The sequence below is a fragment of the Anabas testudineus genome, chromosome 22, assembly GCF_900324465.2.
Source record: "Anabas testudineus chromosome 22, fAnaTes1.2, whole genome shotgun sequence".
In the NCBI taxonomy this organism is placed as follows: Eukaryota; Metazoa; Chordata; class Actinopteri; order Anabantiformes; family Anabantidae; genus Anabas; species Anabas testudineus.
Window position 1 is genome coordinate 1,757,123 of NC_046630.1, and position 24,655 is coordinate 1,781,777.

At 42.3% G+C, this 24,655-nt stretch overlaps 1 protein-coding gene and 1 long non-coding RNA gene across 2 annotated transcripts; both read left to right on the forward strand.

The window, feature by feature from the left end:
* The first annotated feature begins 1,158 nt into the window (after nucleotides 1–1,158).
* On the forward strand, nucleotides 1,159–6,053 carry LOC113148196. Its single transcript, XR_003297423.1, has 4 exons — nucleotides 1,159–1,375; nucleotides 2,411–2,507; nucleotides 2,949–3,064; nucleotides 4,054–6,053. It is a non-coding gene; the product is annotated as an uncharacterized LOC113148196 (long non-coding RNA).
* A 1,055-nt stretch (nucleotides 6,054–7,108) lies between these two features.
* sgpp1 (sphingosine-1-phosphate phosphatase 1) lies at nucleotides 7,109–23,890 on the forward strand. The gene is made up of 3 exons (XM_026339775.1): nucleotides 7,109–8,560; nucleotides 16,579–16,668; nucleotides 22,059–23,890. Exons 1-3 carry the CDS (start codon nucleotides 7,685–7,687, stop codon nucleotides 22,608–22,610), a joined length of 1,518 nt encoding a protein of 505 aa, XP_026195560.1. The 5' UTR covers nucleotides 7,109–7,684; the 3' UTR covers nucleotides 22,611–23,890.
* Nucleotides 23,891–24,655: the final 765 nt, after the last annotated feature.

A 24,655-nucleotide genomic window follows, 5' to 3' on the forward strand; every position in this document is an offset into this window, starting at 1 on the left:
AACTAGTTCTTGTTACATTTCTGTTTATGTTTGGGTTTAACCCGTCAGATGCAGCATGTTAATTAGAGGTTAGCTTTAACCTAAGCTTAGGAAACATTCAAGGGTCATAAAAGGTCAATTTGATCACATAATGAACGCAGAGTGGAGCCCTGTAAGAAGCCGACACTAGTTCCAGCCTATGTGTAAAGACTGGAGCGGCTCCTGCAGCCCTGGTCTGGCCCGTGCACTCTGACCCCCCACAGCACCCAGAAAGCACTTTTTGTACGAAGTTTTGTTGTTGCCAATAAAACCCAGATGATCCCTGCTGGTGGAACGTCTGTCTGCCTTCTGTCCTCTTTTCTCAGTTCAGACGTCTCAATTCTGAGGTTGAGGTTTGTCGACCGGAGTAACGAGAACAGTTTCTCAGTCTGTGAGTGTCGTAGTTTGATTTGTTTGGAAATCACAGGAAGATTCACAGAGATTAGAGACAGTAAGTCGTGTTTATGTCTAATCTCCAGCAGCAGATGCTTTGGTGTCGGTTTCACATTCAGCCGACAAACAAGGATCAAGTCCACGTTTAATGAAGCTTTATTTATTCTTGACTTCCTACATCTGTGTACTGTTTGTTTTTAATTAGCTCAGAAAACCCAGAAAAAGGAAATATGTTAATTAGCCTGAACTTTTATTTATCCCACAGAAGTTGTTCAGTGTTTTAAATGCATGTATATAGAATATGTTGTTGGATGATGCTACACACACAAAAAAAGTTTAAGACAGAGAATTGATCAAATATCAAGTATTATTAGTATCACTGTTCTTTGGTTTTGTTTTTTTGGGTTAGGTTTGCAGTTCAAGTCAGATAAACTAAAGTTACAGCTGCAGAGACAGTGAACTGTTCACCTGCACTGAATGTTCCTGCTGTTCCTGAGTGTGATGCTACAAAACTAGAAACAGCTGCAAAATGACTGAAAAGTCACAAACAACCATCACTAGTTCCACCTCGTAGCGTCTGGAGCATCTTTTGCACTTGTGCAGCAGAAACCTTCGCTCTCCGTTGGTCTCTGTTGTAAAACGACGCAGCGCTGGATGAGAGAAGATGGGGACAGATGCTGCGGCGTCATCACCGATTCATTCAGTCTCCTAGCAACAGGAAACATCTGCCTCCGTGAGGACCAATCAGGGCGCGGGTGGAGCGGAGTGTGTTGTCTGTCGTTGCTGTGAACGGGATATTTCAGGAGGCTGAGAGCAGCGAGCGTCTCACCCCGAGGAGCTGGAGCCGTGTGCGCGTCTTCCCGAGCCACCGCAGGGACTGAGGCCGAGCTGGAGCGTCGCTCAGTCGGTGTTTAGAGCTTCAGCTGGGATTTACTCACCTGCTGTTGGACACAGTCATTTAAAGGTGAGAAGCTTTGATGCACATTTAACACATGTAAATGTATTGGAGGCGGTTTAAAGTGTGTAAAACACCTTTTAAATAAGAAGTGTTTTATAAAATAAAAGGAAAATAAAGAGTGAGGTAGCAACAATACATCAAACTGATTAGAACTAATCTAAAGAGAAGAAGCTAAAAAAGGAAGCTACAAGTGTCTAAATGAGCACAAACTATTCTATTAAAGACACGGCTCATTACTTCCACTGTAAAGATGCTGAATCTGAAACTCAGCTTGTTGCGTTTTGTGGATTCACTGAAGCTGATGTTCAGTTTCCTGCAGGTAGAATTCAGCTGTAACCAACTCAGAGGATCATAAATTCATGACTTGCTGTGAACACATGCTTCTAGTTTAATGATGCAAAAGAAGATACAGCAAGTGTTGCACACACACACACACACACACACACACACACTCTCTTCCCACGCAGCCTCTCTCTGCACACACTCGTCCACCTTTATTCTCCCACAGATGAAATAGTCCGGCTGCAGTTGGACGTTAAAACCCAGTGAGTCACTGCAGCAGCTTCACGGGAGTCGGCGTGAGTGTTTGGTAACGATGAATCTTCCCACTCTGAGTTTGATCGGTGGCATTTTACAGAACAACACCGTCTCAGCTCTGCTCCTCCTGCGTTTTCTTGAATTGACACTAATTATTTCAACACAAACAACAAACGACATCCTGCAGCAGTGTTAAAGAAAAAATGTGCACCTACAGTTTGTTAATGAGAACTAATGAATTCTAGTTCTCATTAAAAAGACAGCAGCAGTTCAACAGGCTACTTGGACATAAATCACAAAAATGAACTTCTGTAAGTGTCATTCAGAGGATTCATGTTGTTGAGAATGAATCCTGAAGGTCAAATATCGGTTTTTAGAAACATTTGGCAGCACTGACAGGCCACAGCCACGTCATCTGTCAGCCGGTTCATGCTCAGTTGTTTTGGTCCTGGTTCTTCCTCCTCCTCCTCTTCACTCCTCTCACTCTGTCTGTTTTTCCTGCAGAGGTCTGAGAGCGATGTGGAGGCTCCGATCAGATCGGACACACTGATTTCAGCTTCAGTCAGAGAGCTGAACGCTGGCTGTGGGCCGTCAGCAGCAGGTAATCAGAGCAGCTGCATTATCTCATTGAAGTAACTCACACCTCAGAAACTGGAACAATGTCCAGTTGAACGTTATACTGCAGTACGAATGATCCAGAAGGATCTTTACAGAACAGGGTGGAACATCATCACACCTCAGACCAGTATTGTTGACATACACATGAATGGATTATGAGAAAATGGTCCAAGAGACCTCCTCCCAAAAAAAAAAAAAAAAGATATAAAACAACAATAAGCACAAATCAGTGAGTGTTTCCTTCCAGTCCAACTACAAATGTCTCTTTTTGGTTTGGTCTTTTTAGGTTTTGATCTCAGTTTTCTTGAGATTCTCGATGTTTTGAAACTTGATTTAAAAAACATTTTTGATCCTGACACACGTGGTACCCGGGTTTCCCGTCCCACCCTCTGTACTTGAATCTGTGTTTTCTTGCCTCCTGCAGCCCCTTCCCTGTGAGAGAGACCAAACCATTTAACAACGTCGAAAGTTGCTTACTTCAAGAGGAAATATGCGGAGGAGGAGGATTTACACGGAGGCCTACATGGATATTTTCAAAAAGTAGGAACCTGCTCTTTTCATTTCTGTTTCTTGAGAATCACTGACACATCTCAGATATCAGTTTTTATTCATTTCCACTTCTCTAGGTTTTTGTCTGCTGCTTCCTTTTACACCTTTCAGATTCACTGCATCACATTCTCTTTCATCATCTCTTCATTCATTGCTTTTTTTCCATTATATGTATTTTTATCCTCATTAATTGTCCTCTGGCTTCTGTGACTTCAGTCCTGTAGAGTAGAGTGGGAATATTCAACTCTTTATTATGACACCTTTGTATTTATCCTTACTCCAATACCGGTCATCAGAGGGTCATTTGACATTGATGTTGTCATCAGACTGGACGGGAGGCAGGAGACTGATTATTGAACTTTTGTCATTTGACAACGTTAAATCACTTAAAAGACAAACACAATACCTGCTCTATGTCAGAGAACTGATATTCTGTATTGTTAGGTCTCTTTGGAATTATTTCATTTTAAGATTCATATCATTTACTTCCTAAATGTTGTGATTGGTTCATAATATTTTGATCATCCTGCACTGTTACAGTATGTTACCGTCTACAGTAGTTTCTCTGATTGTGTACTTCTCATCTTTATCTGCTTTTATTAGCTACAGATTTGATCGTATTCCTCCTTTTAACCTTTTTTAGATAAACAGGTGGAATAAAATGTAAAAAGCACAAACAAGTAGACAAATGTAAAATGTAAATTTACTTAAGACACATTTGAGTATTTGAGTTCGAGGCCACTTCTTCAGTTACTCCACCACATTTCAGATACAAATATTTGATCTATCAGTTATAGTAACTAGTTATTTTCAGTGAAAGCTGTGCAGCTCTTAGTTTGATAATTTTTCAATTAGATTTTTAGATTAGGATCTAATGTTCCCTTACAAAGTATTTTTTATTTCAGTAAATGATCTGTAGTAGCCTACTTCTACAGCACTGGCACAAATTAATCTCCTGCCTCTGTGTTTGTTATCTGCAGCACCTGATACTGCAGGAGGACCGGAGCTGCATCCTGAAGCTGTCCCTGGAGAAGCTAAGGTTCCTGGAAGACCCAGAGGCCTACCTGCGGCGCTCTGTCCTCATCAACAACCTGCTGAGGAAGATTCACCATGAGGAGGAGGAGCTGGAGGCTGAGGAAGAGGAAGAAGAGGAAGTAGAAGAAGAAGAGGAGGAGGAAGAAGAAGAGGAGGAGGAGGTTACTGGAGAGAGAGAGCAGCGGAGGCTGATGTACCCGGACAGGAAGAGGGTAAAGGTGCTGGTGACAGACTGCTGCTCTCCGGCGTTTGGCCTGGAGGAGCTGCAGCATTACCGACTGGTGCCCTGTTACCCCTCAGCTGGATGCCTGTACAGTCTGGGAGCCTGTCCTGGACTCACTCCCAGCCACCAGGTCCTTCTGTACAACCTGGACGACAATGGTTGACTGCCCACGCCTCACTGTCGTGCATCTTTTTACATAGCTGGGAAAAGCAAACATGTCCTGTTTGTTCACAATCACCAGGGAGAAACCCGCTGCTGCGTCCCTTCGTTAGACACTGAAAACCTTTGAGGGACATCGTGTGTCGTAGGCTCTGTTTTGGACATTGCCTCCTCTCGTCACCTTGCTGAGGGACAGCGATGGATTTAAGAAGCTGAGAAACCCTGATTCTTCTTCTTTCTCAGGACTGACAGAGTCTCTGATGTCAAACTGTTGCAGCGTCACTGCCATTTACTATTTGTGCTAATGTGTGAGCCCGTGAGCAGACAGGATTGTTTTTCTTTAGCTTTTTTCTGTGTTATTGATTTTTATTGTAATTGCTGCTCATGTGAACCGTGAGCATATTCAGGGATTTACAGACTGCCGCTATTTTTGATGCACATCGGCTTGTGTGGACATGTGTAGACATGCTTCTGTGTTTTTATGCTATTGTGTGATTTATGAAATATTCTGTGTAACATTTCCTGTCATGCTATCTGACGTCGCTCACTCTCTGAGGTGCATTTACTGCCTGTGGGAAGACTGTTTCTTTCTGTAAGTGCTGTACTGTGTTCATTCAATATATGCACTTAGTTTGGCATCATCATTGTGCGTCATCTTGCTGCCATCTACTGGCAAAAGAATTCATCTTAAGGACTTTTTGTGATATGTAAAAAACACAGTGAAAGAAAATGATCAGGAGAAACGATGTCGTTTCACTTTCAGCCCAACAATTCAGCATTTAAAAGTAGCATTTAAACATGTGTGCTAAAAAATGCTATAATGCAGTTGTAATCAGACATAATCAGCAGTGGTAAGTAACTAAGTGCATCTTGTACATTCAGATACTAAACCTAAGTACAGTTTTGAGGTACTTCTTTTGAGTATTTGCATTTTGGAGCAAATGTTGCTGAACACACTGTTTTTTCTGATACTTCTCTTGTTTTTTAAAGTTAATTGTCACAAAGCTAAATTTCTTTATACTTACATTTTATTTCATATTTCTTACTATCAGTTCTGATCAAGACAGTACAGCTTCTGTTGTGGCCTATGGTGCAAAATTTTTTTTATATAAAACATATTTTAAAAAAAAAACACGTTTCACACAAACGTAAAAAGAAGCTTTTGTGTGAAAAGTTGTGTTTTTTCCACCTAACGATTTCTGTAATTTTGCTAAATTGAAAGAAAGTTTTTTTTATGATTTAATGTGGCACAATGTTGCTTTATCAAGCTAAACTATTGTATGACAATAGTAATTAATGATTCATCCTTTTTCAGTGTCTCTCTCTGTGTTGTAGTTATTCAGTGTCTGTCTGAGAGTTTGGAAAATGTGCATCTTGATAATAATCACTACAATAAAAAACAACAAACAAACATTAAACGTCAAAGTAAAGGCAACAATTAAAGATATTTTAAAACAAGAATTTATATTTTGATGAAAACACATATTCCATATTTAAGAGGAACTATTTTGAAAAGTTATTAAACCTTTTCCAGGTGGTTGATTATCAAATAAAATATGTAAAGTGAACAGACTTTATGTGTTTTTATCTTTCTGTAGCTTTCTACTACTCTCTAATCTCATTTATTTTTACTTATTTTGTTCTTTTAGCTTCAATGTCTCTTTTTTAGGGTACTTTATTTTGGCGGTCCATTTTTAAAACGCGTCACAAACATGCGCCACAAAATACAACAGAGCGCACGCACGTTACGTCGTGCATGTTTACGGTACGTGCGCGGAAAACTGTTGACTTCATGAGCGCGCACAGTCTCTTAAAGGAGCATCGAGTAAATGCAAATTTAAACACTCACTGTATATTATATGTAGCTCACGTTAGTAATGCTGGACTCTAGTTTCCAATAGAAGAGAATGTTGGGCAAACGACATAAATAAAGACGTGAGGAACAGTTACTTCAGTTATAACTTAATAACGTTATAATAAAAAAGGCAAACAGCTTAAACCGACTGTGCGCGCTCCCGCGGCGGCGGTGGTCAGACAGTGCTTTAAGTGCTCCTCCAAAAATCAGACTTTAGAACTTTAAGCCAAATCCGTTCAAAACCCAAACAACACACAACTGTATTTACCAAACAACAAAGCAGCAAGCAAATGACTCATATGATACAAAACTACAGCGTATTCATTACTACAGTGTAGAAATATGTGTGGAAGAGTCCTGCACTGGAAACTTCAGAATGAAAAAGTACTTGATAGATGTTACCAGGGGGTTAATCCGTAATAATTCATCATAAATTATAAGTTCCAATTAGTTGTTAGTTTATTTGGGAAATGTTTTTTATCCAAAGTGACTTACAACACACACACACACACACACACACACACACACACACACCATGTGGACCCACAGCCACTTTAGTTGAGCATATTTTCTATTATCAAATACCTCTGCAGTGTAACTAGTACCTAAGGCTGAAGAGTAAAAGTGAAAATGTATATTTTAGTACAGTACTGGAGTAAATGCACTTTCTTTCTTTCCACAACTGGTGATTAGTGCTGATTAAAGTTTAATTAAAGACACTGAAGACCTAAATAAAACACACCTGTAAAAAAATAGAGAAAATAGAAAATTGTGGAATAGAAAGCTAAGTTATAGCTAAGCCTAAGTAAATAAAAAAAATAGAAACGTCCACATTTATACAGATAAAAACAGCACATACATTTAAATAATCTAAAACTAAAACACCACGGTGTTTTACAGGGTCCAAAATAGTCAACAATGATTTTTAAGATAAGTTGAACCAAAATTGACGAATTGAAAATTGCAAATATTCCGACAGTCCTCGAAGGCATCAGTGAGGGCGCGCTCCCAGGACCGCTCCGTAGAGCTGTCATTCACACAGATAGCGGGACAGTGAACGCATCTAGCCCGTGTCGAACCACAGCAGGCGGTTCGGTTCGGTTCGTCCGTTACCGTGTAACTGGAAGCAGCCTCTGCTGTTTAAATAATACCACTCGCCCTGTCAACTTGTTTCACTTTCAAAGCGGTTCGGGCTTCACTTCTGACCAGCAGCTGCTATGATGCACGGGCTAGCTAGCTAACGTTAGCCGGCAGCTAGCATCCAGCGTCCACCAGGAGAGCAGCTGAGGGAGTTCGTGCACCTTCTCCCGGCTGTGTGGAGGTCATAACCCGGGGAAACATGGAGAAAACTAACCGTCTCATGGAGCTGTTCCACACCCTCCAAGATCCCCACCTTGTCTCGCGTTTTCAGCAAATGTGTGGGGTTCGCGGGACGTTTTCGAGAACCGTGGGTTCCGCCTCCACCGTTAGCGGCGGCAGCAGCAAGGAGGTGGACCGGGCTCACTCGCACAACAACGGGGCTTGTCATCATCACATCACCGGGGAACATCAGAGTGAAAACTTGGCTGCCATAGGAGCTGGGGAGGGAGAGAAGGTCCAGTCGACAGCAGTCGGGGTTCGGAAGAGGATCCCTGAGGCTAACATAGTGAAAACCCACGGGGAGGAAGGTGAAAATGCTCCCCAGAACGGGGCGCTGGTTTCCGCAGCTACCGCCGGGGGAGAGACGTTCGGCCGCGGGCCCGCCGGGGCTACAGCTGGTTCGGACATTTCAGGTAAAACCGGGTCAGATGAGAGGGAAACGGAGAAGAGCGATGAAGGCCCGGGCTCCCTGCAGAGCAGCGCGTTGAAACCCCTCCGTAAGAACTCCCTCACGGGGGACGCCGGGCAGGAGTTTCTGATCGAGAACCGGTTCTTGTACTACCTCTTCACTTTCGGAACCGAGCTGGGCAACGAGTTCTTCTACATCACCTTCTTCCCCTCCATCATCTGGAACGTGGACGCCTTCGTGGGCAGGAGGCTGATCATGGTCTGGGTTTGGGTCATGTACCTGGGACAGTGCATGAAGGACGTGATCGGCTGGTCCCGACCCGCTTCACCCCCCGTGGTCAAAGTGGAGGTGTTCTACAACTCCGAGTACAGCATGCCGTCCACACACGCCATGTCGGGCACTGCCATCCCCTTCTCCCTGTTCTTCATGACCTACGGCCGGTGGGAGGTAAAGAACTCTCTGTATTGTTTGGTACTTGCTGGGTTCACCTGCTCAGGCTGAGCTCTACTCTCAGGTGGTTCTAATGATTTGGCCTCTAAATTTATGGCAATAGGATGAAAACAAGCAACTGTAACTGGGGGAAAGCAGAAACTGCAGGATCCACTTCCTCCTGATCCTCACGTATAAAACCGAGAAAGTTCCTCTTCTGTTTTCTAACATTTGCTTCTTAATGTTGTTTTCTCCTAATTCCACGACAGTGAAATCCCTAAAAACTAGTACAACAAGTGGAGGTGCTGCTTAAAGTCTTTACTCTATAAACTAAAACAGCTGGAAAAAATAAGGTTAACAATTGATGCTATTGATAATATTAATGTACAAGTTCAGATGTCCAGGTCGTGTTAAATTTAATTTATGAGCAGATTCAACATCCTGATGTGACGATTTGAAACCATCAGTGTTCATTTAATTTCAGAACAGAACTCGTTACTGTAGCAATAAAAACAAATGTTGGGGCTGCAGGGGAAAACACGTGTTGTGCATCCTCTATCAGTCTGGGTTCCTTTGGTTCTCCATTTAAAGAATGTAATATTATTTCATCTCGAAGTTCAGAGCAGATTGGCTGACGTATTTTCTTTTTAGTAAGACTTGTCCAGTTTAGTGTCATTCTCCTGAACCTGTGTTTCTTGTTTTTTCTCTTCTGTGTCTAATGTCTCTCCAGTTCTTGCTTTTCCAGTCACATGCAGCGTGTGGAGAAAATTCTTGTTGAATCCGTGTCACAAATAGTTGTGCACCCTGCAAATATGTCTTGTTGTGAGACCTATGACTTGGTTTGTTTGAGAACTGTGTCTGTGAGCTTCAGCTCTGGTGAGTTGTTCAGGGACAGTACAAACTGCAGGGCATCCAGGTCATGTGAGGAGTTCAGGGACAGCCCAGAGTGTTGGTGTTAATAGTGTTCATCGTTCAAAATTATTGTTGATTTTCTACAAAAACAGAATATTACAACCTTAACCAACACTGGATTTCTTCATTACAGTATTTATCCCACGTGCTGTGTTCTGCAGAATGTATGGATTTATCCATTGAAAACTTCTACCTATCACTTTTTTGTTCTTTGTGGGAAGTTGTTTTTGTTTTTTCTTGGTAATAATTATTGCGATCGCCCAGCTCTACACTCGGGTAATGACACACACACCCTACCTGAGCCAGTGGACATGAAGGGCAGAGAAGCAGACCAAAGCTGTGTCACCTTCACCTACTTGGCTGTGGCTGCTCATTGACAGTGTAATATTGGCTGATTCAGGGTCAAATCTATGATCCTGCCGTTTACAGAGCAGCCTATGTGATCATCTGTCAACTGCTAACTCCTGATACAGGACAACTGAGACTTTGCCCTGTGAAGTCGGTCTTATGCAGCTTCACCATTAAGAGTTAATGAGCAGCTGGTCCACTTGATCGGACACCACTCTGTACTTTAGTGTGTAGTGTGTATTCGGCCTGTCTGGTTGAGTCAGTGAAGTATCTGTAGATGATGTGTCACAGTCTGCCTTCTGTTAAAGTAGATAAAACTGATGGAAGTGTCTCACATCACTGTAATAACATTCATGTAGTACTGTTGTTTTAACAATCCGTTCTCTGTTCTTTGCTTCAACAACACTCGTGGTTCCATCTGTAAAAGCCAACAGATAGTCTGAGTAGTCCGCTCCCAGTTTCCTGTCTGTGCATCCACATGGCGGCGATGACAAAACCGCAGCAAAACAAACAAGAAGTTCTTACGGAACTGAGATCTGAGAAAAACGCGACTGGTTTGAGGGCGAGTTTGTCAATGGAGAAAAGTTACTTCACTTTCTCACTTCCTATAAATGTGCTGTTGTTCAGTATTAGTTGAATGTTGGGCGTTAATTTCAACTAAATAGACAACATATTAGTATAGCTATGAATCTATAAAAAGCTGTTTTGTAACAGGTTGTTCAAATGTAGAATATTTATACAATAGTTTTTCAGGCCTTCGTCATTGTAAATTGGATCTTTAGCTCACCGTGCTAACCAAATTCTCACTATCATTAAGACTCTATTGGCTTGAAAGCTGTAAAAACAAGTTCTTGTATAATGGTGGTATATGTGTATTTTGTCTTTCTGTTCATTAGGACACATTAGATGCTTTGTGTTTTGAAACATATGCATCGCTTCAATCTGATAAACTGAAAAAGCCCCACTGGGGCTTGAGATGTGGACAGTGGTGCAGCTGTAAGCTGGACTGTATCAGGAGTGTTTTGCAACAGTTATCTGCACTTGTCGCAGGTATTGCTCAAGGACACCGTCCTCTGCTGATTACCACGTATTGTTACTGCTGCTGTCATCGTGTTGTGGTCATGCTCGGTCATATTCTACACGATGTTGTTTGGTATGAGTGAGAAAAAGAAGCCCAGAGTTTTGAAATGTGAACCTCTGGAGGATCTCTTGTGTCCTTTGAATCGCATCAGGCGAGAGCAGACGTCGGAGAGATTTACGATGCTTTACCTCGCTGCTTGTTTGCTACAGCGGGAGATAAGAGAGCCAACTCCTTCAAGTGAAGGACTCGGAGATAAGACAGATTTAGTGTCTGTATCTCTCTCCTCTCTCTTTACTGTCACAAGTCTTTTTCTACTTGAATACAACCATTAAGTGTACAACTTCCTAAACCCTCTCAAACAGAAGAAAACGACCCCCCAGCTACCGACCTGCTCATTATCACCACATAAAACTTTGACCTTTCTCTCACTTTCTTTGTCTCTGACATGACGCATGTTTATTTTTGGTCTCAAATGTCCCGTTTAACATTTTTAAGAAGTGCTGAAACCTGCAGACAGTTAAAAATCCTCCCTTTAAGCTTTTATTCTTCTTGCACTGTGCTTCCATTTCACTTTGTAGCAGAATAGTTCCAGATTCCAGTTTCTGCAGGTGCGTGGTGACAGCAGTATCGCCACGTTCAGTCCTCGATGCTAACAGCTAACATGCTGTTCCTCCTGTCTGTGCCTGTGTTACAGATTGTGGTTTAAATTTACATCTATATGTTCTGAGGTGGTCTGTTCTAAAGCTATTTTCCAAAACTTGTACAAGGTCACGTTAACATAGCTTCCAACTTCGAATCGTTATTATCCTTCTGCACGGGAAGGCACTGATACAGTTTATAGTCTGGCCCACGTGGTCTTGGACAACACGTGCGCACATCAGGTCATAGTTTTACTGGCGGATTTATTACTAATCAGACTCTGGCTTCGCACCAAATACACCTGGAATACAAATACTAATTTAGCTATACAATAGCTCATATAAAACTGTTGTTTTCAGTTTCTCCTAAATCTCACAGCAAGTAACTGTTTCCAAGGGTTCACATACTTTTTTCCACTAGCACTATGAGGTTTTCAATAAAGACATGAAAGATCAGATTTTTCTTTTTGTGTGATTACTTTAGGTACATTATATTTCTATATACATAAATTCTTTTTCTTGCCACAATAATTTCTTTTTTTGTCCCCACCCAACTTTGGCCTTCATGTTTTTACAGTGCTGTGGCTGGATCTGACTCATTTGTCTCGGTTCTGACTCATTAACAGCTCGTTTTCCTGTGATTTGCTCTGGTGTCATCACTTTGGTAGAAACACTGTCCAGAGACGACGAGCAGTTTTGTCTTTTCTTAAAGGAGCATAAAACACAGAGTTACAGTTTTCAGGTGTTAATTAATATTCATAAGACTTTTGTGATTAACACTTTCATCCCGGTCACAGTTCAAACAGTTAAAACACATTAAAAGTGAGATACCAGTGCCGTGCAAGCAATGCTGCCGTCGTTCAAACAGCTATCTGTCTTTCAGCAAGTTAAACGCACAGCGGCAGGACAAAAGGTTTTCACCAGGCTGTAAATCACTGAACAAAATAGTTTTCTTTTCTCATCAGGAAGAAAGATTCGTTTTTTATTTCGCTGTGTGTCTGCTACACAGGATGTTGGAAAGTTAAAGCTCAGAGTGACACAGGATCAGATCAGTGTTTGATACCAGTAAAAGCTGACATCAAAGAATGATTTTTGTTGCCTTCATCTGGGCCAAAAAGCGGCACTTGAACACATCTTAAGATTACAGTGAACGCCCATCCATCATGTACAGTACGAGTGCTAGTCTGTGCTCGTCAAACACAAAGGGAATGCAGGCTCTCACCTGCCTGCTGGTAATTGCACTAGTTCACCAAGTTAAGAGCACTGTGCCTGAACAGTGGACAGGAGTTTCCTGACTATGACTTGAATCACGAATCTCATGACTTGACACACGATTTGATTACAAAATATTTGCAAATCAGCTGTGACCTTCTGCAAAAACACTTTGACCTGATTCTCCCCAAGTCCCTAGAGGTTGTTCTTAAAAAGGAAACTTGACAGAGGCTTTAATGCAGGAGAGAATGAATGGTTTCTCCTTTTCCTGTCCATGCTGCTTGCTGTAGTCTGTCCATCAGGTTTCCTTCTGACTGTCGGCATCGACCAACTTGTCTGAGCATAGCAGGAATGTTTAGATTTGGATGGGTCGCAGTTTGACGGGCCTCCTCCCACTCCACCCTCTCCTCCAGCTCAGACAGTAACTGGAGCCAGATGTCTCTATGGAAGATGGGAAATAAGGCAGAGGACGAGGAACAGAGAAGGCGAAAAGCATGGAAGGGAGAAGTGTTTGGAGCGGAGGAGAGGAGATAATACAAAAAAAGTGGAGAGGAGGAGGAAGAAGGATGAAGGAAGACAGACTAAAGAGCAAACAGAGATAAGATAATAAGTGATGAGTGGAAAGGGAAAGAGTGACTCAGAGCAGGTTTGACCATCAGAGAGAAAAGACAGAGATGTACCAGAAACATGACCACACCATAAAAATCAGGTCTTTTTTGCATGGGCTTTGGCACGTAGTGTGATATAAATTCTCATTACGTCGTCCAGTTGGGCCAGAACAGAAAACATCACAGTAAACAGGCTTTGTGTTTGACTTCCTCCCTCAAGCAGGAACATTAGGTGGGAACACTACAGCTTTTCCTGCAAACATGAATGAGTTGAACAGTATAGAGTTTCCACATCGACCCAGGGTTTTGCATGATGTTCTCATTCAGAGTCTCCACAAACCTCAATGTGAAATCTCCACTGTTGAATTCAAAACAAGGAAAAGAGGCTGAAAAGACAGAAGAGAGGACTCTTTAAGTTTGTAAAATATATAAAATTCTGTCTGTAGATTGTTTAAACTGCAAACTGTTGATTTTAACTTGGCTCTGAAGTCACGCTGTTACTTTTCAACAGTGGTTTACAAAGTTAACCTCTCATTTCTCATTCCACCTGTTGAAGCTTGACACTCCTTCAGAGGAGTCAAAGGTGTCTGGCCTTCATCAGTTTTTGAGGACGGCATGTTGTAGGCTGATTCCTGCATGTGCCATATGGCTTCTGTTTCCTAACTAATTTCTAAATTAACTGTGATTCAGGGGAAAATAAACAAAAGGTGAAACCTCTGGAGGAGAGTGAAGACTTTGTATAGATGATGTAAATCAAGTGTATGCAGTATATGCGGAAGCACAGGGCAAACCCTTCTCTGAAACAGTCAGTAAGCAGCATGCAGAGAACCACAAGCCACAGAACACTATGGTCATAACAGCAGTACAGCTGTGATCACAGACCTGAGGTCAGTGTGAACACGAGATCCACGATGAACGCTTGGACAGAGGACAGCCATGGAAAGCTTCCCTTCTTTTTATTAGTGCCCTGTTCTTCTTCCTGAGAACTAGAGGTGGGGAACACAGCTGATCTCAGCATGTTGGGCGGCTGAAGTTCCGCTGTGACCCGGCCTCTCAGCTAATCCGCACACATAAAGATAACAGAACCTGTTATCAACCAAAATCCCTCTCTGTGCCGACCTCAGTTTTGAAGGAGGTCCAGTGAAGCCCAGTTTGAATAACCTTTAAATTCAATCAGTGTGATTAAAGTGCTTCTACTTGCTGACTCAGTATTTAAATATGTTTGGAAATTTAAAGCTTGGAAAAAGTGAGAATGAAGCACTGCTGTGTAGGAGTTGGTCCTTTTTGACTGTGGTTACTTTAGCTAAAGTACCAACAACCGCTTTGGCAGATAAGCAGAGATTATGTGGAACAAAGGTTATCTCTGTTACACAAAAATACATTAGTCCGGTAAAATACTAAAAGGGAGTTTGGACACGTCAGGCTAATGCAGGTTCTAAAATGGTCTGTGGAAGTTGTCGTCCTGATGCTGGATGTTTCAATTCAGCCACCATGAAAAACCAGCTGAACTAACATTTCTGCAGCAGCTCAGAAAGCGTGTAGGAGTAAACGTTAAATGCTGACACCAGGGTTCATAAAATGCAAAGGGTGAGATTCAAAGTTTATCTTTATTATGGTTCCACTGCAGCTGAGACATTTGTTTCTTTATCCTGGATTTTTCTTTTGCGTACTTTGGCCTTGGAAACCTCAGCAGTGCGACTTGAAGGTCTTTAAAAAAACAACACAGTTACAAACTATTAAAGATGCAAACAGCTAGAAGTTAGAAATAATGGAAAGAAATAATCACAGCTTGACCTCTGATGTTTTATCTCTACCTGGAGGCTGAAGGTCTGGGAGGCAGTGGTGTGGGATTTGGGATTTGTAATATAACTGTGGTGTGTGTGAGGAAATCTGAGCTGTCTCAACACACAGGAGCCACAATAAGGGGAACAAAAGGCTTTGTGCCGTGTGCAGACGTCAGCAGCTCACCCCGTCATCTGTCGCCTCTTTCAGCACAACTGTCGCTCATTTTCTCGTGTCTCTTCATCTTTCTAGCAGAACTCTTGCAACATGTTTTAGAGCTGATTAGGGAGTAAAAAGCTAAACTTTTGATTGTCAAGCAGAGGTTATGTTGTCTAGTTTGTTTTCCTCACTTGTTGAACTTTTGTTTACTTCCAGCACTACATCATCTTGTCAAAGCTGCACAGACAAAGTCCAAGTCAAGCACTGAGTTAAACGTCACATGCAGGTCTCGTGGCTCTGGATCCGATTTTGAGACTCGTGACTCGGATCAAAACTGAAGCTTGTTAATCGCTGCAGCTTCTTTCTGCAGTTTGATTAGAAGACATATAATCTCTGTCACATGAGAGGAAAGAGATCTGAGTTTGGACAGATTAAGTTGTGTGAACTCAGCCTTCCTCTCTTTACCACAGCCTGAACAAGCACATCTGATAAGGAATATAATTGCAGAGTAGTATTTATGAGGTCCTTTGAGTCCAGTCTACATTAGCCGATTATCATATCCACTACATCACTGCAGCATTTTATCGTGTCTTATTACTGGCTGCACATTGAACACTGAACAGAGTGTAGTTGAATGTCAACTACAGCGCACACAGTTATTTTATCATCACTATATCAGAACAGTAAACATGCAGCAGTTTAGTTACTGGATTTGTTGCATGAAGTAAAACAATCAATCAGTGCAAGTCAAAGGTTTTTAACTGTGAAATATTGTGTGTTTCTTTACTCGTAAAAGTTTTACAGGGTCATTAAGTTGCAATCATTTTCTTGGCAAGAAAACCATATAATTTTTAGTACTCTTGTGCTTCAGGTATCTTAAGACTTTTACTCAGAGGGTACATGCACAGTGTGAAGTGAAACACAACTCAATGACCTGGCAAAGATGATTCTGAAAATGTAGTTGGAGTACTGCTCAGATCAATGACACAGCCGGGTTTCTTTAAAAGAGATGAATAATGTAGGACTTTACAGAAGTGTGTTTTATCAACATGATGTTTCCACATTTAATTTGTCTTACGATATGAGGTGGTGGACGTTTGTGTCATGCTTTTGGTCTCAGCTAACATCCCTATCCCATATCTATATATTAACCATGAAGTATTAATAGTTATTGACAGATTCACTCATATTGATGTTGTTTTTAGTACCTCTGCTAAGGTCAAAGTACTCATCACCATCATCATCATCATGTTTGTTATTAACTATAAATCTGTGTGTCCTCTTCCCTCCCCACAGTACCCGTTCACACTGGGCTTCAGCCTGGCTCTGTGCTGGTGTCTCCTGGTCTGTGTGAGCAGAATCTACATGGGAATGCACTCAGTCCTGGTGAGTCTAGTCTTTCTTACCCACACACAGACACAGGTGGTGCTGCTGTTGCCTGCAGCGGCAGTGTAGCATCTGGTCCTTTTATGATACGTGATAGCTGAAGTGTGGGAAACTGTATCTGACCCGCGGCCGCCTCAGCGCCTGAGCTGGACCAGCGTCACAATCACCTGTGTAACTGTAAACGTACAACACGAGTCCTCTGCCTGAAAAGACCAGAAACGGGAAGAAAAAGCTGTTGGTATAATTATGCTGTAGTAATAGATACACAACATGGAATTTCAGTGACCTCAGACTCTGAGCGTGGAAGTTAAGTTTTAACCTTGGGATACGTGTGAAAAAACAAACCCGACTTGAGATCTATTTAGATTAACCACATCCAGTAAGAAAGTAATGTATAGAACCGAACAGCAACATTATGTGGATTAAATGACAAAATGAATAAAGGTATGCAGAGCCCTGACTTCTTACATGGTGTTGAAGTCAACATGGATGAAGATGAATTTGTCTTAAGATAAGATAAGAGCAACAAAGAATGTGACATCGTACAACTAACTTCAGATGCTGCCAGCAGAAGACTCCTCTCTCACCGCTCCGCAGCAGGCAGCTGCAAACAGCAGGCAGACACAGTTAGAGTGCAGCCGGTGAACATGTGGTGGAGCAAGAGCTAGAACAGAAAGAAAACAAAAAACTTGAAAGGTGTTTATGTGCCAGCCTGTTCACCACTTGTTTGCAAGTGGCCCACAAATATCATTTCAGGTTTAGAGGTTTCACCCATACACATTAAGTGATATAAAGATATTCAGCTTTAAAAAAGATTTTTACTCAAAAAAAAAATCTGTCAATTAGAGTTGTTGAAAAGCACAAGCTTTGTCCTTTCTACCTGAGAAGTCATGGATCAGCTTTCACCGTTTGACATCATATTTGTGTAAGCTGCATACCTGACAGTCAGTCTTTGTGGTGTTATTTGTACAGGTTTTCAACAGTGAACATTTCTTTTAAGCAAGTTGTGATCTAATCTTCAGCCTCCAAACAATGAGCTACCTGCATTAGAAATTTAGAAAAACCGACCCATGTTTACCGGAAGGATATGGGGACTGACAGGAGGAACCTCTGTGTCTCTGTTCCACGTATCAGCTGCTTCCTAAAATGCCTTCATAGTCTAGTTTTGTTGACTGAGTGGATTTTTATTTTGAGCATTGTAATCTGTGCCCAGAACAGACTTTATGCTGTAGTGACCCCATTGTCCAGCTAAATGTACAAAAACCAGAAAGAAAGCAGGTTCTGCTTGAATTTGGTTTGTCAGGTTGACTTTCTGTCCTGTGGGACTCACAATGTCCCAGCAGTTTAATTATTAGCGTCTGGATCTTTATTTTCTTCTTATTTAGGGTTAGGGTTAGAAAACCCTTCTTTCTGTCCTCTATACCTGGTTTTGAACATACTTTCAATGTGCTCAAGCCTTGATCCATCTACACTCAGCATCACACAGTTCATACAGAAAAACTGAAGAGAAGTATTTAAATACTTGTAAATACTTGCCCTCAAGTCTTTTATTTGTTGCTCTCACATTACCGGATTATTTTGCCATCAGCAGGGCTTTGGCTGGATGAGCTCACTGCTGTTCAGACATACAGTCGGTGTACAGGTACAGTCATGAAAAACATAATCTGACACCGCTGGGTGGGTGTGTTTACCAACGCTCCACAGCCTTAAACTACTTGGTAGAGTCTGGTTTGTGAGAGACAAGTCGTCAGTAAGAGAAAGCAACTTGAACTCAACACAGCTAAAAATAAAGTTGAAACAGCTGTTGATGCCTCAAAGATACCCAGATTACAGTATATGACAAGAAAAGCCGGTGACTGGATGGATGACAACTTAGTCGACTTGTGCTTCACTAAACATAGAAATCTAACCCAATAAAATACAGGACATCAAACATGAGATCCAGCTGTGCCATCATTTACAAGACATTGACCAAAATAAAGGAAATAATAAGAATAAGGCTGATAGGTGCTGTTGTTGTTCACACACCTTGGTGTGGAGGGAAAGGGATTTACAGGCCTGAAGGGTGTGTTGAGGCTGAGTCAGCTAAAGGGAGATTTGGGATTTAACTCTGAGACTGAAGAAGCTGCCTGTAGGAGGACAGTAGGTTAGAGACCTCACATCTCCCTTCAAGGCTCCTGTTTGAGCCTCTTGGACTGGGAAGATAGAAGCTGAGAACATAGAAGCTAAGCCATGTTCCTTGAGATTATTTTGGCTCTTAAGTGTTTCAAGAAAATACGTCATAATACAAATAATCACCACGAATGTTAGTTTGGGTTCTTCTATGCACACGTCAGGCACATAGACCTTGTATGGGGTGATTTCTCTCATTGGTAAATGATGTCAGTCCTGGTGCTCTGTTAGGATCGAGCTGTGTGTTGTCGGGGCGACAGCCTCCGTGGTCATGGCTGTGTTAGGGTGACGGGTGGAGTTGTGTTGTGGTGTGGGAACAGCAGACATTACAGCACGCTGGCTGTCCTCCCAGATAAACTTAGAAGGTCCACATCAGAAACTTTCTTCGTATGGTTTTCTGCAGGTGGTGTCATGGTTAAGACCTCCTCCTCAGGAACCACACACACATCTGCCATCTCATATTTCTCACCAGAACACTCTGCTCTGTCTGTGACCATCCCAACAGAATCTTTTCCTCAAACAGACAGGATGTTAATTAAAGTCCCAACTCAGGCAGTAAATTACCAGATACAGGTCTGAGTGGTCCCGGTCCCGGCTGCTTGAGACCTGCCTGATATGTACTGGCATAGAACCAGATTCAAGTGCATCCCCAGAACTAATGAAGGACAACTGTCTGCAGAGATCAGACATTTAAAATCCCTTGGTCCTTAAATGAGTGTTACCTAAGAGGGAGGTCATTACTGTGATTACGGTTTTGACAGTGAGACAGCGCTTAAGTCCCCATAATCTCAACAAATAACATGCCCCAGAGTAATATTATTATTACAAAACAGGAATTCTGCAAAGTTGTTTAGTTTTATTTAAATTCAGACGAGCTGAAGGATAAAATCCCAAAACCTGTTACTGGGGCCATCCTGAACAGCGGAGGAGGAGCTCACATCCTCCCTGCTAATGGTTATAATGGTTTACATTCTATATAAAGATTTTTGTTTTGCAGCACTGTGTCTTAAAACAGACTCAGAGTCCTGTAGAAATGCTGTTGCTTGTATTCAGTCTCTGTTCACTGTCACTGGAAGTGATTTGTTGGTGACTGTTCTGTGCTTTTTCTGTTTCGAAGCCATAACTCCTGCGTCGAGTGAAAATACTACACGATTCTTCTTCTCTTTTTTCCTTCGGCTGGTTTTGTTACTGCAGAAATCACTAGAAACATCTGGAGTGGACACATGTTGTTTGGTCTGAAAACAGCATTTGTGAACTTCAAGCGTCACCACAGGCTGTAGCTTCATGTTTTCTGTAACCACCACACGAAGTTGATTTGTGGTATCAGAATCTCTACGTTGGAGACCTCAGAACTGGATTTGGTGCATGTGGGTCGACAGCTCATTTCCACCTGATAACACAATCTGATGTCTGCTCTGAGGGCTGCCGGCTCCACAGTCAGGCCATATGGGGACTGTTTCAGGGAACGGAGCTTGAGCACATGGTGAGCCATTAGTGTTCTGCTCTGCCAGGCCTGCCGGGCACTTAATGTGTTCTGGAAATCATCACGCCCAATGAAACCACTTCCCCCTCCTGTGTTCTGCAGGAAGAGCTCGGAGACAAAAAGCTTTTCTGTTACTGATGTTGTTGTTGTTGACATGTGTGAGTCTTGTACCAGGCTGCAAAACAAGCACATTGACTTGGTCTTAAAATGTGTTAAATCGAAATGAGATGTTTACTTTAGTGACAGTTTATTAGATACAGTAATGCTGTTGTGCTGCTGCAGACTTAATTATTTAATAATTTAGTTCTGCTTTATCGAAATGCAAAGTCAAAATGTTGGGTTTCAAATCCTGAAACTGTCTCTTAACACCATTAATTAACTGAGACTAAATGAGGAAATAAATATAAAGTTCAGGTAGAAAAAGTCTAATAAATAAAGTTGGTTTGTCTTGACTTCATATTTGTTCCATGTTATGCCCAAAATGAACTGAACGGATGCTGAAAGCAGGATCCATTAAGTCATTAAGGATCCAGATGAATGGGTCAGGCTGTATAAACTTGGCTATTAGTGGTTCTTTTTCCACCCGTAGTGACAGAGCATACACTCATTCATTTTCATTGAAAGGCACTCGGCGTGACAACAGCTTCCTCCAGGGCGCTGCGCCGTCTCCTCGTCCTCTTTCTGGACGTTTTTAGATCCTTTAGTGGTTGGAAGTGTTCACTCACCGTGTGCATGTCATTGTGACAGAAACGGGTGCTGATAAGAAGTTTGCCGCGGCAGCAGTAAAGTGATAAAGAGCAGCATCCTTCTTCCTCTCTGTTATCTCGCTGCTGATTCACCTTTAAATTGTGCAACAGTAAAATTCCATGCAGTGTACTGTGAGCAGTGTGACGCCGCCTCTGCTGACTGTGACATCATGACTTACATGTACAGTATCACACCTTGTACTTTTATCAAGTTCAACACAACGAATGAAGAACAAATAATAGTGGATATTGTAGTTATATTGGAACTTTTTATTTATTTCAGTTGCTTAAAAAATAAATAACAAGACTGAAACGCTGCAGCAACAGTTTCTCCTAATTCTTTAGTTTCTGTTCTTCAGCTCTCAGGGTTAAACCGACTCAGTCGCAGAGCAGGAAGCCAACTGTCAGTTTGCAGCTTGAGTCGATAAATAAACGGCTGCGATGACCTCTGTGTTTGAGTCCAGAGTTCAGTGACGCATTGAACTCGCTGATTTCCTGTTTCCTGTTAACTCGCCTCAGCTTCCTTCATCCTTCAGATGGAAATTTATCAACAAATATTTATTTAGAAAGTTTAACGGATTCAAATGAACAAATGATTGTTTGTTTTTGAACTTGACTGAATGACATGAACCTTTAAAATCCTTATTTCAGACCTGGTGTTTATTGTTCTTGTTTGTTGTTCAGTCGGTTTTCTTATTGTCCCCAAAAGGGAAATCTGGTTTCCAGCCACGTGACTTAAAACAGATGCAGTACAGACAGACCAGAGGAGAAACAAATACAGAAATACTTTAAACAAGACGTTACAGAAGCAACGATCGATACCGATCAGGTGTTCTGATCAGCTGGAGCACCGGGACAGTCTGGATTCAAATGTAGATACGAGCCTGTGTGCAGCTGTTGGTCCGTCTCTGTCTGGACCTCATTAGACAGTCCGACCTGCTGCCATTAGTATGTGTCCTTTCTAACCGTTTTCTCTGTCTTTCCTGCAGGACGTCATCGCCGGCGTTCTGTTCAGCAGCCTGATCCTTCTCTTCTTCCTGCCGGCGCTGGACCTGATCGACGGCTTCAACCTGACCTGCCGCTACGCCCCGATCATCATTATCTCCCTCCACCTGGGCTTAGGTCTGTTCTCCTTCACCCTGGACACCTGGAGCACTTCACGTGGCGACACCGCTCAGATCCTGGGGACCGGCGCCGGCATTGCGCTGGCCTCCCACGTCAACTACTACCTAGGCCTGATGCCAGACCCCACCCCAGACCAGCTCCCATTCATCGTGCCCCCACTCAGCTTGGGTCTGGTGGGCATGGCCCTGCTGCGGGTCGTCCTGGGCGTCCTGGTGCTGGTGGCCACGCGGGCGGTGATGAAGGCCATCGCCATCCCGCTGGTGTGCTGGGTTTCAGGCGTGCCCAGCGGGGATGTGAGGAAGGCCAGGCAGCACATGGAGGTGGAGCTGCCCTACCGCTACATCGTGTACGGGGCGGTGGGCTTCAACGTGCTCTTCCTGGTCCCTTTCCTTTTCTACCAAATGCAGCTCTCCTGATTGGTTAACTCCTTCTTTAGCTGGAGAAACCTGGTTTGGGTCTAAAGGTGAATTAAAGCCTACAACCTGACCTGGATGCTGACTTCATGAGTCTTTTCCTTCCTCCTGCTGGCTCAGAGGCAGCGTTCAGTGTGGGTGAACCAGGAGCAGCTGAAAGCTCCTCTGAAGGCCAGGACACCTGCTCGGCTTGGCCTCAAATGTTTTCACTTCTGCCTGTGGCGAGTGACGTCTCTCTGCTCTGTAGATTTATTTAAAATCAAATGGCTTCGACTGATCCCAGGAGACAGCGGAGACACATCCACTCCTCCTCCACCAGCTCAGTTCATCCTAAACGCAAAAACCATTGGAACTGTGGCTTCTGAAAGGCCACAGACGCCACTGACTGCTACTGACAGATGAACGGTGTCTTATTATTTACATCTTATTAATGTTGTTGTTATTATGAAGAATTCACACAAAGAACCGTTCTCATATGAAATTTCCCTGACATTAAATGGCGACATGTTATTTGTGTAGCTTTCGTGGTTAAAACTTTAAATTCCAATGCAACAAAACAGGAAAACGTTGAATCCTCGCACCAGAAAACTGAGTGATTTCAGTTTTTGAGCAAAAAAATAAGAATGAATCGATTATTAAATCCTCCAAAGCTCCGTTTGGTGTTCAAACTTTGTGTGGTTCTTTGTCTGAAAACTTCCTAATATTAACATTCGATCTCTCTTATCAACCCTGAAAGCAATAAGATCTCTGTGATTTTTAATCCTGTGAGTGGACGTCCCTGTGTGTAAACTTTTAATGTCTAACTGAAATCTGTTTGATCAGACGTGTACAGTATTTTCCTAAAGGGCTGTTCCCACTGATTACTTCTGTTTTTATTGACTGTTCTCTGCTCTGAGATGTTTTTGCTTTTCCACTGAGTCGATGGGAGAAAAACAGCAACCGGGCACATACTGTACGATCCAGTCCCGAAGGAAGGAAACGTACAGAGAGGTTTTTAAAGCTGATGTTTTTCTGTCCTCAGTTTTTTTTAGCACTGTAAACTTTGGCTTTCCCATTTGAAAACGCAGAGATGCTCCTGATGGGAATCAAGCATCCGTCTCCTCGTGTCAGCAGGGAGGAGGCGGCGGGAATAACGCTGCTTTCAGGAGTAGAGGTGTGTGGGTCGCTGACAGTCGAGAGACAGAGGGAGGTCAGCATGATGACAGGAGGAGGAGGAGGATGTAGCTCAGGCAACAATATGCGTTTATAAAAGTCTAGTGTTGTGTCACATTAGAGTTTTAGGGCCGGAGGTGGAAAAACAAAGACAGAAAATTTTAATAATTTAATAATTTTAGGAATAAAGTTTTATTTTTTCAACGATAACGTTGAAACCAATAATAAAAGTAATACAAATTTTACTGTGACCCTAAAACTCAGCTGTTAACAAGTTTTTATATTGTTCAGAAATTAAAATATATAATGAATGATCAAATATTGTAGCTCACATCTTCTCAAATGAGCCTTTTGTAGCCTGTGCTCATAAAGTTATAAAGGACCATCACACAGAGTCTTTCTCCAGTGGCGTCAGGTAAACGTGTCACCTGTGACTGTGACTGTGGTCGTGAGTAGTTAACAGGATTTCAAGTTTGAAAGTTTAAAAGTATAAAAGAGCCCTGACTGGGTTTCTAATCTGATTCCATGTGGAGGTCATTACACAAAGCAAAGGAACTTCCTAAAGATGTTCAGTCTTTGCTGCATGTTTTTAAATTCAAATTATTGACTTAGTTTGTTTGTGCAGTTTTTTGTGGAATGAAGTTTAAATATTTTTCATTTAACACCATAAAAATATTGAAGCACAGTCTCACAATCCGCACTGAGAACAGGTAAATATTAGCTCGTTCCACCAGTTCCTTCTCTCCACGTCAGAGCTCGTTTATGTGGCGCAGCCTGTTTTCACTTGGTGACATCAGTTCCTGAACTGATGAGCAGCTGGTGCAACTGAGGTTTTCAGCACCAACGAACCGATGGATGAACTGACGACTCAAATATTTCAGGTCACATAAGTTATA

Bases quoted from the DNA above. Each gene is read 5' to 3' on its own strand.
- sgpp1 (XM_026339775.1), top strand. From the start codon at position 7,685: ATGGAGAAAACTAACCGTCTCATGGAGCTGTTCCACACCCTCCAAGAT. The intron at 8,561-16,578 runs GTAAAGAACTCT...CCCTCCCCACAG, and splicing joins TGACCTACGGCCGGTGGGAG to TACCCGTTCACACTGGGCTT. The intron at 16,669-22,058 runs GTGAGTCTAGTC...TCTTTCCTGCAG, and splicing joins TGGGAATGCACTCAGTCCTG to GACGTCATCGCCGGCGTTCT.